The 14,539-nt window shown below is 44.7% G+C and overlaps 1 protein-coding gene across 1 annotated transcript in view; it reads right to left on the bottom strand.

Moving 5' to 3' along the window:
• The window catches only part of fah (fumarylacetoacetate hydrolase (fumarylacetoacetase)), a 50,284-nt gene that overhangs the window by 13,887 nt on the left and 21,858 nt on the right, over positions 1-14,539 (bottom strand). Inside the window, 3 exon segments of the mRNA XM_068741488.1 lie at positions 5,894-5,995; positions 6,087-6,133; positions 6,281-6,356. Coding sequence (XP_068597589.1) covers positions 5,894-5,995; positions 6,087-6,133; positions 6,281-6,356 — 225 coding nt within the window.

The raw sequence follows: 14,539 nt of genomic DNA, 5'->3' as shown, positions 1-14,539 counted from the left end.
GTGGAGGTTGCTGGTTCAGTGCTTGTGGCTCTCACTATGCTCTCTCTCTTTTTCCTCAGATCTGAGAACTTGGTGATCCATACTTTCCTCTAGAGACGAATGTGAACCTGGTATATTGGGACAACTCTTGGTGATGATTGGATGGAAGGGGTAGAATTAAGGGGCACAAATAAATCCATTGCACTTTCTTCTCAGAACACTGTGTTTTTGTCACTTTGTGTTTGTTCATGTTGTATGTTCACTGCGGTGTGCACAGCCCTCTACGGTGGTAAGCAGGTAATAAAATCAATAAAATAGGAATAGGCTAGGCTGCCAAGAGGGCAGGTGACGGTCACAATCACTATAAGAATAAAAATTGCATAGAACTCCAGCAGTGACTGACGTTATGTCCGTCACTGTGGAGCACGAATGCAGACAAGGTAAAAAAAAGAAAAAAAAAAAAAAATGTCAATGATATTTTTGTAGAGTACACTGGTGCAGTTCAGCTCCGACCACAGAGAAGGAAGGGGGGATGGTCTTCACTGGGGAGTCTTCCTCAGCACGGGAAAATTGGTGGGGCAGGCTTGAATTTCGGGAGCCTGGGCCAGGTTGAATTTGAACCTGCCCCGAAACAAAGCCCATCGTGCCTGATGAAAATTCAGAGGTAGGGCAGCCTGCAGGTAGGACAGGTTATTGTGGTCCGTCCATACTACGAATGGATGTGCGGCGCCCTCCAGTTAATGATGGCATTCTTGTAGGGCGAGGACCAATGCCAACACATCCCGATTAGCCACAACATGGGTCTGGGTGCGAGAGAACAGGAGCAGAGGAGGTTCATGAGGCGTTGAAAAGCCTTCTCAGCTGCCGGGCAGCGGTACGCTATCTCTGAGACGTTTTCTATTTTGAGGTTGCATCTCCAGAGCATATTATTTGCATGTGCAGAACAACTTTATGTGTTGATTGTGATGTACATTGTTTGATAACAAGGAAAATGACCTTAGCTTTGACTCTGTAATATGCTAATTACCTTTGAATTGGGGCTCAGCAAAATGGCATCGAGGGCGCTTTTGGCTTGTTTATATGTTTTCATATAGTTCTAGCACTCAGGCATTACTTTGTGTAACCAGTGCAAATTGTAATTTGTCTGCTTTTTGCTGTTTCACCCTTGTAAGTGTCAGTAAACCTGCTTTGACACAACCAAGTCTGCAGAGTCATTGATACAACAAAGGCATTCAAATAACCAATATACGGTACAGTGAAACGGCGGCATCCATGCCAGAGACTATGTCCACGTTTATGTCCACGACTAGAGTGAATCTACAATGCCCACTAATACGCCACACACAGCACAGCATACAGCAGTGTTCCAGCGGTCGTCACCTGGTCAACGCAAATATGGCTGACAATTGACTTGAAATCATTAACAACAGGGCGGTAGTTGCCAGGTTCTAATTTGTTTCCTTTTTTATACAGAGGGATAACCCACGCCGTCTTGAATTCCTGTGGGACGTGGCACTGATTGATGGATAAATTTATCAGATGGGTTACCACGGGGGCGATAGAGACAGCTGTGTCTCTGAGGAACCGGGTGGGTATGTTGTCAAGGCCTGTGGCCTTGTTAGGTCAAAGGGCAATTAGTTGTTTTAGCACAACAACAGTAGTTACAGGTGTGAAAGAGAAAGTGTCCTTTTTAGCACCTAGCTTCTCATAGTGAGTTTGGATGTGGTCAGAACCATACAGACCTGAATGCGGGGGGAGTTTGCTGACCAACAGGGGGCAATAGTGGTGAAAAAGCTGTTAAAACAATTAGCTAGCACCAACCTGTCGGTCTGGAGCGAACCACTTGAGTTAATGCAGATATTACTGGTTTTTGTTTGGGGTCTGTTGCTGCAGCCTAATTGTTTTAGGGCCTCCCACAGTTTTTGTGGGTTGCTTTTGTTTGCCTCAATGTTCTCATTTAAGAAATTCTTTTTGGCATTTTTTATCATTTTGTTAACCACATTGCGTAGTTTTCTGCTTTTTTCAAGTAGTTCCTCGTTGTTGGTTTTTCTGTACTCAGAGTAACATTTGTTTCTGAGCTTGATGGCATTCAATATTTCCCCCTTCATCCAAGGTTCTGTACGGGTTCTGACCCGAACAGCTCTTATGGGTGCTATCTTCTCAATTACAGACAGAAATGCAAATTTGAAGGAAGACCAGGTCCCTTCGACAGAGGCGGAGTTTAAAGATTCAGAGCAATCAGTTTCCTCCAGCGCTGTTGTTAGAGCTTCTGGGGAGTAATGCTTCATGGTTCTGCAGTTGATTGTGGATCAATGAGCTGCAGGTCTATGAATTTTTTGAGTGCAGGAGATCATGTTGTGATCACTTAGACTGCACTCGATGGCACCACTGTTTTTGATCCTAGATTTGTCCGATGTCAGGATTAGGTCTATGATGGTTCTAGAGGTGGTGCTTACCCTTGTAAATTGCTGGATCAGCTGGGTAAAGTTATGCAGATTACAGAAGCTGCTGAAGGATTTGAAAGTGGGAGTGTCTTTCCGAAGGACATTGGTGTTACAATCTCCTATCAGAATGACCTCCGAGCTTCCCAAGCCGATCACATGCTTCTCCAATAAATCATAGAATGAATTTTGGTCTGGGGGTCTGTACACTGCGCCAATGACCAGAGGTTTAGCTCTGGGATAAATGATCTTTACCCAGACAGACTCTGTGTCTGTTTTTAGTTCTGGTAGAACGGTGAAGTTGAGGTCTGATCTAACGTAGATGCAGACCCCGCCCCCATGACGGTCCCTGTCCTTCCTGATAACAGTTATCCCTTCATCTCAATCTCAGTGTCTTTACAAGAATCATCCAGTTTGGTTTCCAAAAAGGAGAGAATTCCAACCTTACCGTTGCCAAACATCGATGTTAACTCGGACATCTTGGATTTGCATGTCAAGCTGTTCACGTTGAGATGAATAATGTGAAGACCTCTCCCCGAGAAAATGTTATTCATATCTTCCGTGGAGTAGAAGCCTTTGTCATTCACTGTCTCTGGGGGGACGCTGGGGGGAGGAGGGGGTATCGATGGGGGGATATTGTCCGCCGGTGAATGGGGTAGGGTGGGGCCGTTGGGCAGGAGGGGGGCGCTGGGGTGGCGGTATCGATCGTAAACAAAGGGAATGGCCGACCGATACCTGGGGGGGGAGTGCAGCTGGGGGGTGGGAGTGCAGCTGGGGGGTGGGAGTGCAGCTGGTGTTCTCAGGCGTTGCTTCGTGGCGAAAAACTCCGGGGGAATAATCCGCATTTCCGAGGCCTCTGCTCGATGTGACCCTGTCTGTGTTTCCAGGGCGGCGGGGGAAGCCCCTTCCGTCACCGTGACGTATCTGCGCCGGGGGAATTCCGTGACGCGCCGTCGCGCGTTGGCTGCATCCCTCGGCGCGAGGTGCCGGAAGTGAAAACAGGGAGAACGCTTGCGCTGCTCCTTCTCCGTCTTGCTGCTGGGGGGGTACGGTGGCGGGCGATGTGGCGTTTGGCTGGGTCGTCCTCGGGAGGTTTGTCGTGAAGTCCTCGGGGCGCGGCCTCCACGTGTCGCTGCTCCAGATGTTGTGAGCGGCGACAAAGGCTGAGTCGAACGGCGTCTCCGTGAACGTAGAATTCGCGTTTCCGGGTCCCGGGTTTGGGTGTATATTTCCCGACAGAAGTAGACTCATACAGATGATTTTCCTTACTGTCCTGCCGTCCAGATGATGCGCGTTTCTCCTCCTGGAGTTAAACTGCTTCAGTTTTAAAATGCACTGAAGAAGCGGCGCTCGGAAACGATCCATTTCTTTCCGATATCCTCGGTAAAAGTACTTCTTGGGACTCGATGAAAATTAATCCCTGTAAGGTTATCGCATAAATCAGCACAAAATAGTTCAATATTTTTCGGATGGATTTCAGAGGAAGATGTTGTTTCCTCTTGTAGAGCAGTGATCGAGGTGGAATGCAGGAGCTTGTCGGGAGCTCAGCAGCGGTGCGACCGCTCTCACCGACCATCTCATGGTGCGTGTCACGGAGCAGCGGTCGGATCCTAAAATGATCTGCTATAATTGTTGTGCATCCCCCAAACATATGGCTGAAGACTGTAAGGCGGCAGTTCTCAAATAGTGGGGCGCGACCCCCAGGGGGGCACGTATATCCCTCCGAGGAGCATGCTTTTCTTTTGCCGGCGTACTAGACTAATTGCACAACCCTACAGTAGGTGGCAGTGGCAAATTCATTGTCAGAGTGTGCAGGGACACAACAGCACACACACACACACACACCCCGACACTAAACAACATACACACAGACACACACAAACACAAGTTGACTCGTTGCGCTCGTCAACTTGTGTTTGTGTGTGTCAATTGTGTTTGTTTTTGTCAATCTAAGATGAGGGATCCACAGACCTTGCAAAAAACCCGCATAAAAAATAAGTATTTATTCTTTATTAGGCCCGAGCGCCTATCCTAGGCGTAAGGGGCTATTGCCGGGGTGCCCATTACGTCGATCGCAATCGACCGGTAGATCGCGAAGGGAAAGTGGGTCGATCGCGTGACGTATTGTTTGATTGACATGCGGGGCAGCCAGTCAGATGACGACTTGTTTTTTCTGACCGCACATGCCCAAATAGGCGCTGAGCGCAGTGTCTCTGCGCCATGCTCTCTCTCTCTCTCTCTCTCTCTCTCTCTCTCTCTCTCTCTCTCTCGGGGGGAGGGGCTGGACGCACACACAGACACAATCACTCACAGCACGAGTCACGAGTTATCTCCGATCTTCAGCCCTCGCTTTTTCCTAGAGAACGATAACAAAAATTGAATGGGAATTTAAAAAATAGTTTGACAGAAATATTGAAATTTACCAGAAAATTTCCTCATGTGGTCCCGATCAAAACACCCAATCGTAACCATGTCGTTGTTTTTACGGTGTTACTATGGTAATGGCCAAAGTTCCCCATGTTAGTCTATGACTGTAGGGTTTTACCAAACCCGACGAACGACACGATATTATCCCATTATATTTAAAAAGACATATTACAATGGAAACGTCCCAAATTTGCCACATACTTTTCCGACCGGCATGCGGGTCAGATTGTAAATCGTAACCATGTTCTATTTACCGTGTTGCCGTGGCAATGGCCGGCATTCCCCATGTTAATCAAATGAGTGTGATACAAAAAAATCTCCAATGTTCTGAAAATGGCATATTAGCATGGAAATGTCCCAAATTTGCCACAAACATTCTCACACACATGCCGGTTGAAAAGGCAATGACACCCAGGCTGCATTTAAAATGGCAATTTGACCCCTTTCCCATAATCGAAAACTCACCAAATTTTGAACCAAGCTCAGAACCGGCGAAAAATTATTTTTTTAATCTGTTTCTAAATTGGGCATGAAAAAATGGCACGCCAGCGCCACCTACAAAAATCAAAATGCATTGTGCCTATGGGGAGGGGTCCGACGCCAACTTTGTCGGACAGCCACGAAATTCGGTACAGACATGCATCATGTCAGGGCAAAACATTATTATATTATGGCCACGCCCCCAGACACACAGGGAGGCAGCTATATTGGATTGAAACTTCAAAACTCCTGACGGCAGATGGCCATATAATCCAAATAACGATTGGACTAAACTGTGAGCTACTCATGCAGCTCAAATCTAAACACTTGTGAAGCACTCAGGACAAAAGCGGCGTGCGTCGGCGGGTCAGCTCAACGGCCTGTCGGCGGGCGAGGGCCTACGACGCCGCTTGCGGCTTTAATATTTACCTTGTTTATTATTTGCACTTGGGTTGGTTAGCGCCACACAAAGTTTTGCTGATCAGGTTTTGCACAGTGACAATTAAAGGATACTCTATTTTATATAGTGTATAGGCACTGCACATTGCAAAAATACAGACACTCACAGGGCCACTGATGGTACCAGATGCCAGCAGATCTCCTGCTCTGATATTGCAGCCATTGACTGTGTGATGGGCAAGCTGTTGTTTCATGGTCCAGTACATGTACTAGAAACAGATGTAATTAGTAGAGTATAAATCAATAGAGATATACAGATTCAATTATGCTAAAAAGTCAGCTAATAATCAAGGTTCTTACTTTGAAGTTGGACTTGCAGATGGTTGCTGCCTTTACCATGCCTTGCCCTTAAAAACCAAACAGCATAAAGTTACAGTTAATAAGATGAGTATTCACCCTATAAAAAATTGCAATATTTTCAAGGGGGTATAGTGAATGTTGGTAAAGTTTTTACATACAATATATACTGTTACAATTAATGGTCATTTGAGTACCTTTTAGTGATACAGACAGGTTAATGTTGAACGTGTATGGGTCATGGTGCTGTAGGTATGGCAAGGGCTCTGGATCCTGCAAGCAGAAGTGGAACAGAACCAAACTAATAATCAAAAGAGAATCAGGATGGAAAGTCAGATGGAAAACATATTTTGAATGTATTGTACATGTCCAGCACTGATAGTCTTTGTTGACAATTCTTGGGACTGACTACAACAAAGGAGAAAAACGTCCTTAGAGTTATGTAATTTGTCATCCATATTATCCTGTTTCACGAGATTTGATGTAAATGGTGGAATCAGTTTCACAGCGCTTCATGTGGCGAAGGACACATTAGCATTGACTAATCAAATGATAACGACTGAATGTTTTACATGACATGTTAGCATAAATAATAAAATATGTCTCTTAAAAGAAAAAAGATCAAAAACACATATTGTAAGTCCACTAGTGTGTCACATAGTGTGCCTTTCATGTTTTCATGTATTTATATTTTATATTTGTACTAGATTTGATATATGGGTTTTATTTGCATGTCTTGATGTATGTGCAGCTTCTCAGTCATTAAGGTCAAGGTAAATCACGATGAACAAAAATGAAGAATTTACTGGACTTGTCACCTCTGACACCGCCGACATGTAAATGACATTTGTTTCAAAATTGCTGTAAACCCTGGACCATTTGTAATGTAATTCCAACGGATTCTGAAAGCATCGAAGCAGTGATTTACGTAGATACAACATACATTACGGTAAATCGGCAGGTTAGCATGTGTGGGGAAGAAGAAAGCGGTGTGTAGTACTGGAGAGTGTGGAAAGTAATGCGGAGCTACATCAAGTTTCAGTGGAGTATTTGCGGTTTTATTGGTGTGTGAGCGGTGTTGTCAATGTAAATGATTTTGGTGTTGTAAATAATAATTTTAGTACAGTTTCTGATAGTTTTGAAGAGTCTTGATCGTGTCTTTGTCGTATTTTTTGCCAGTGTTCATTTTATTCAATTCAATTCAATTCAGTTTTATTTATATAGCGCCAGATCACAACAGGAAGTCATCTCAAGGACTTTAGAGGAGTAGCAGGGAAACACAGAACCCAACCTGACCCACAAGAGCAAGAACTTTGGAGACGGAGGCAAGAAAAACTTCCCTTTAACAGGCAGAAACCTTGGACAGAACCTAGGCTCATGGTGGACGGCCATCTGTCTGACCGGCCGGGTTAATAGAGAGAGAGAGAGAGAGAGAGAGAGAGAGAGAGAGAGAGAATGGCAGCTTGGAGGAGAGTCAAAAACAAGGAGATGGATAGGGAAGCGATGGCAAGACAGAGCAGGAGCAGACAAAAACAAGATGTATAAAGCTATAAATGCTAATGCTAGTGATATAAAGCTATAAATGCTAATGCTAGCGACGTGGACATCAGCGCTGAGGGACACAGGTCCAGGTTCTGCAGCACCACGGACAGAAGGACCTGAAAGAGAGAGAGGGACAAACAGAGGGAGAGAGAGAACAAGACTACAAGGAAGAGAGAGAGAGATTACTGACATATATTTATAACATGAATAATCAGATAAAGGGGGAGGAGCTCAGTGTGTCATGATGTTAAGCTACCAGTGCTGCCTAATGACAGCATATTGATTATATTGATTACTGTATCGATTAGTTATAAGCTTTGTTAAAAAGGAAAGTCTTTAATCTACTCTTGAACATAGAGATGGTGTCTGTCTCACGAACCAATCAGGGAGCTGATTCCACAATAAAGGAGCTTGATAACTGGAAGCTCCGCCCCCCTGTCTGCTCTTGGAAATTTTTGGAACCACGAGCAGGCCAGCATTTTGGGACCGCAGGGTTCTAGTGGGGCAATACGGGATAATCATCTCTGTAAGGTAAGGAGGGGCCTGGCCAGTGAGGGCTTTAAAAGTAAGTAGAAGGATTTTATATTCAATCCGTTCCCTAACAGGAAGCCAATGCAGAGACGCCAGAACAGGGGAAATGTGTTCTCTCAGTCTGGTTCCTGTCAGAACACGAGCTGCTGCATTCTGGATTAGCTGGAGATGTTTAATAGACCTTTTTGGGCAGCCGGACAGTAAGGAGTTGCAGTAGTCCAGTCTGGAAGTCACAAAAGCATGGACTATTTTTTCTGCATCTTTTCGGGTTAGTAGGTGCCTGACCTTTGAGATATTCCGAAGGTGAAAGAACGCGGTCCTTGAAATGTGCTTTATCTGGGACTGAAAGGACAGGTCCTGATCAAAGATTACCCCCAGATTCTTGGCAGTGGTGCTGGTGGACACTGAGATGCCATCTAGTTCAACTACAACACTAGAACAAACATTTCTGAGATGCTTTGGCCCAAGAACCAGAACCTCAGTTTTATTTAGGTTTAATAACAGGAAGTTCTCGGTCATCCAGGAGTTAATGTCCTTAAGGCACGTCTGAAGTCTAACCACCTGATCAACTTTGTCTGGCTGAACTGACAGGTATAATTGTGTATCGTCTGCATAGCAGTGGCAATTTATGCTCTGTTTCTTAATAATGTTACCTAAGGGAAGCATATATAGCGTGAACAGAATAGGTCCAAGCACTGAACCCTGTGGAACTCCATATTTAACTTCAGTGTACGTAGAAGATTCATCATGAACACGTACAAACTGAAATCTATCAGATAAATATGATCTAAACCAGTTCAATGCAGATCCTCTAACACCAACAGATTGTTCCAGCCTCTGTAACAGAATCTGATGATCTATTGCAGGGGTCCTCACACTTTTTCAGCATGTGAGCTACTTATAAAATGACCAAGTCACAAAGATCTACCCACTAAAAAAATGCAAAATATCGAAGTATTTTCAAATATATCGAGGATTCTTTAGTTACAATGTATGTTGATGTACCCTGCGTAACCGCATGAGCCAATATTGCATAACACATTTGAATTAACTATGAATTTTCTTTGTATTTACATCAGTTTACTTTGATGACTTGCATTGACTTGAATCAGGGATGCGTAGTCCGGACAGTAGCTGCTGACTCAGCCTCAAGCACACTTCCAAATGTTCATCCGTCATGGTGGAACGGTGCTTGGACTTGATGATCTTCATGTGGGAAAAGGCTGACTCGCATAAATAAGTGGAGCCGAATAATGCAGTGAAGGAGGCGGCACATGTCCTCATGTTGGGGGACGTGTCCTCCAGAACTGTCCACGAGGTCCTGACTTCAGTTCGATGTCGGCTTGAAGAGTCTAAATCTCATTTTCCTCTCCAGAAGAGTTCAGGTGAAGCAGTGTTGCTATTTTTGATGCGAGTGAATCAACGTCAGCATCTTCCTAAAAGGAAAGCACATGAATGTAGCGACTGGCTCCATCAAAGACAAGTCTTGAAAGCGATTGCCAAACTCTGACAGACAATTGTCGATCTGCTCCGTGTAGCGAGCGCCGTCAAGCTGCACGCAGGCCTTCCCTCGCGTCTCCAGTTCTGGAAATGAGCCAAATCATGACGCTGGAGCTTTGAGGAGTGATATTTCATCTTTAGTTTGAATGCATTAACCGAGCTGATCATGTTGATCACTGTTTGGTCTTTTCCTTGCAGCTCTAGATTAAGATCATTCAGCGTGTTTGCCAGATCGGTTAAAAATGCCAAGTCTAACAGCCACTGAGCGTCATTTAGTTCCTCGTATTCTGCATGTCCAGCTTCACAGGAAAACTCCTTTATCTCCGGGTAGAGCTCTCGAAATCTTTACAGGAATTTCCCTCGACAAGCCAGATCTCTTTGAAGAGATCTGGCTTGAATAGATCAGGCGATCTTCGTTGCCACATCCATGATCTCTTTCACGTTAAGGATTTTAGCGCATAACGCTTGTTGGTGGATTATGTAATTGTGATAAGCTTTCTTTAATATTAAAGAAAAAGGCGATGGCTTAAAATCGGAGATGACTCGTGACTAGCTTGCTAGTTTCGCTGCACTTAGCACCTTTTTGCGCATGTGCGGTGATCTAAAGGTCAGAAAAAGTTGTCATCTGACTGCCCTGCATGTCAATCAAAAAATATGTCACAAGAAGTTTGAATAAAATGTATTACTGAAAAAAAAAAATTAACAAAGAATTTTCATCTTTTTTTTTTGTCACGCGATCGACCGATAACCCTAGCCCTAGCATCTATTGTGTCAAAGGCTGCACTGAGATCTAATAAAATAAGCACGGAGACAAGTCCATTATCAGACGCTATTAAAGGTCATTGGTGACTTTAACTAATGCTGTCTCTGTGCTATGATGAGCTCTGAAACACGACTGGAAAACCTCAAATAACTGATTGTCTTGTCAGAATTCACACAGCTGACTGGAAACTGCTTTCTCTAGAAGCTTTGACAGGAATGGAAGGTTTGAAATTGGCCGATAGTTAGCCGAGACATCAGGATCCAATGTTGGTTTTTTGAGAAGCGGTTTAATGACTGCTGTTTTAAAAGACTTGGGTACATAGCCTGTGAGTAAAGATAGATTAATTATATTTAGCAAAGCAATACTAATGAGGGGAAGACTTCTTTAAGTAGCTTAGTTGGGACCGGGTCTAGGAGACAAGTGCACGGTTTAGATGAGGCAATAGCTGCCCTCATTTGCTGCAGGTTAATCCAAGTAACTATCAAGAGTAACAGCCGTATCTCTACTTCCATCACTCAGGGAGGGGTCAATGCCACACGAAGGCAGACGCTGATAAATGACGTCCCTAATAGATTCGATTTTGGTACTGAAGAAGTTCATGAAATCTTCACTACTGAGACCTGTCGGAACAAAAGGGTCAACAGAGCTGGAGCTTTGTGTTAGCCTAGCTACGGTGTAAGAGAGAAACCTTGGATTAGATTTGTTCTCTTCTATTAGAGATGAGTAATATGCTGCTCTAGCTTTGTGTTAGCCTAGCTACGGTGTCAGAGAGAAACCTTGGATTAGATTTGTTCTCTTCTATTAGAGATGAGTAATATGCTGCTCTAGCTTTGTGTTAGCCTAGCTACGGTGTCAGAGAGAAACCTTGGATTATATTTGTTCTCTTCTATTAGATGAGTAATATGCTGCTCTAGCTTTGTGTTAGCCTAGCTACGGTGTCAGAGAGAAACCTTGGATTAGATTTGTTCTCTTCTATTAGAGGTGAGTAATATGCTGCTCTAGCTTTGTGTTAGCCTAGCTACGGTGTCAGAGAGAAACCTTGGATTAGATTTGTTCTCTTCTATTAGAGATGAGTAATATGCTGCTCTAGCTTTGTGTTAGCCTAGCTACGGTGTCAGAGAGAAACCTTGGATTAGATTTGTTCTCTTCTATTAGAGATGAGTAATATGCTGCTCTAGCTTTGTGTTAGCCTAGCTACGGTGTCAGAGAGAAACCTTGGATTAGATTTGTTCTCTTCTATTAGATGAGTAATATGCTGCTCTAGCTTTGTGTTAGCCTAGCTACGGTGTTAGAGAGAAACCTTGGATTAGATTTGTTCTCTTCTATTAGAGATGAGTAATATGCTGCCCTAGCTTTGTGTTAGCCTAGCTACGGTGTCAGAGAGAAACCTTGGATTAGATTTGTTCTCTTCTATTAGAGATGAGTAATATGCTGCTCTAGCTTTGTGTTAGCCTAGCTACGGTGTCAGAGAGAAACCTTGGATTAGATTTGTTCTCTTCTATTAGAGATGAGTAATATGCTGCTCTAGCTTTGTGTTAGCCTAGCTACGGTGTCACAGAGAAACCTTGGATTAGATTTGTTCTCTTCTATTAGAGATGAGTAATATGCTGCTCTAGCTTTGTGTTAGCCTAGCTACGGTGTCAGAGAGAAACCTTGGATTAGATTTCTTTTAATCTTCTATTAGAGATGAATAATATGCTCCTCTTGCCTTGCGGAGCATCTTCCTGTACATTTTCAGGCTGTTTTTCCAGATTAAACAAGACTCCTCCAATTTAGTTGAGTTCCACCTTCTCTCCAGTCTTCTGGCTGTTTGCTTTAACAATCTAATCTCAGAATTGAACCACAGAGCTTTCCTTTTTGGTTTTAGTTTTTTAATTCTTAAGGGGGCAATGGAGTCAAGCGTCGTGCGCATCAAGTCCCCAGCACCACCTAAAGATGATCTATGTGGGAGGGGCTAAAGTTAAGGCTCGATAAAGAGTTTAATGCTGGTGGGATTACTTCTTTGAATTTAGCAATAGCACCATCTGTGGTCTGATAAAAAAGGGTTCACAAATATAACGGTTTAATTTGGATAATTTTAGCTCATCTTATGATTTTCAGAAATACCCTAACCCATAACCTCCTATGACACACTGAGCTCCTCCCTCTCTATCTGATTATTCATGTTATAAATATATGTCAGTACCCGTATTGGCCCGGATATAACACGACCCCCTCTTTTTCAAGACTCAAGTTTGAGAAAAGACTTTTTGAAGACCAAATTCAATTTTTATACAGAAAATAATTACGGTACATCTGAAACAAATGATTATAACAATATATTCGAGAGAAAAAGCATGTTATTTTGCCTCATTCAAATCGTGCAAAAACTGTCTCACATCTTAATATCTGAACATTTAAATATGTGAACTAAAGTGCAATCACATTTGTAAATGAATGGCTTCTGGTTTTTAAAATGTAAATAAACCAATCTACTGTGATAAAACAACAAAATTGCAATAACTGCATTAACCATCAAAGTGAAGTCTAACTGGGGGGATCGTTGTTCTCCAGCGCCTCAGGGGTTAACTTCCAGACCACGCTGGGGACGAAGGCTGAAGCGCAGCAACACAAGATGGACGCCGGCCAGACGTGCTGAATCACTGAAGCTGCTTTATTTTACTTGCACTGTTAAACAAAACTCCGTTTCCTCCTATCGCTCGCATATCTCTGTCTCCTAGTTGCTCTCTCTCTTTCTCTCTCACACACTCGCTCCTCGGCGGGAGGGGCACACGCCCCAGCTGGAGACGCGCACACGCACACACACACATCCACACAGACACATCTCACAACATATGAATAAGGAAAAACATTGTAATAAAATAATGATAGGCGTTTGCTTTAGCCTGGGGAGTTCAGTTCACCATTCGTTGTAACGATATCTGGCGCCATCTAGCGTTCAGAATGGGTATAATGTCTAGACCCAGAATATAACACAACCCAACTTTTTCAGCCTAATTTCAATGCAAAAAAACACCGTGTTATATTCGGGCCAATACGGGTAATCTCTCTCTCTTCCCTGTAGTCTTGACGGTGTCGGGGTCCCAAACGTACGCCGACTGTGTTTCCGCTTTTTGCCCACCAGATGGCGGCACGGAGCACGGGAGATGGCCTGAGACCGGAGCAGCTGCAATACATCACCCCTGATTACACTGCCTCCATAAAACCCCAGGTCCCACCAGTGCCGGGTACTCGGATATCATCATCTATGCCGTCACCAAGCCCTCCGTCCGCCTATTGCCTTGCCTGCTCCCTGGTCCTCGGTGAATCTCCCGTGCTCCGCCTTGTTTACTCTGACCTGGTCGTTGATTCCACGGTTGAGTATCTTTCAGTTTTTGCCTCTGGCCCCGCCACCCTTTTTGCCTTTTGTCCTTTTGTTTGGCGGTTCTCCTTAGTTGTACCTTCTCTGTTCTGTTGCTACTTTGTAGGTCCCTTGGTTGTTACTTTTATTGAAGAGGCCTTAGTTGTTTCTGGTTTCCGTTTCCTTTATTTTTGGGTAATAAATTTGGTATTTGTTACTTCCGCCTCTGCCTCCTACTTCCGGGCTCCACCATCCGGGCCAGGCCTGACAGATATCCGAGTCACCATGGAGCCCGAGGAAGTCCAGAGACTCCGCCGGGCGGTCGCCGCCCAGAGCGAATTTTTGTCCCAACAGGCCGACTCCACCCGGGTTTTGTCTCAGGCCATACAGGCCCTTGAGTCCCGGCTCGCCCAGGTGGGTTCGGACTCTGCCGCCCCGCCCGCTCCGTCAAGAGAGCCTCAGCTGGCCTTACCGGCTTGCTACGCCGGGGAACCCGGACGCTGTGGGCGTTTCCTACACCAGTGCTCGATTTTCTTTGACCAGCAACCACGAACCTATCGGACGGACGAATCCAGGACCAGCTGCTGCTACTCCTCCAGGGACCCGACACGGTGGCTGCCTACGCCATCCGGTTTCGGATACTCGCCGCAGCCACCAATTGGAACCCGTCTGCCCTTCGGACCGCTTTTCGCCACGGCTTGGCGGAAAATATCAAGGATGAGCTTGCCCTCCGTGACGAGTCCCCGTCCTTGGACTACCTCATCACCCTGGCGGTCACCC

Source organism: Brachionichthys hirsutus, chromosome 7, assembly GCF_040956055.1.
Source record: "Brachionichthys hirsutus isolate HB-005 chromosome 7, CSIRO-AGI_Bhir_v1, whole genome shotgun sequence".
Taxonomy (NCBI): Eukaryota; Metazoa; Chordata; class Actinopteri; order Lophiiformes; family Brachionichthyidae; genus Brachionichthys; species Brachionichthys hirsutus.
Note: the sequence above shows the minus strand (reverse complement) of the source record. Positions and strands in the feature narration are given on the sequence as shown.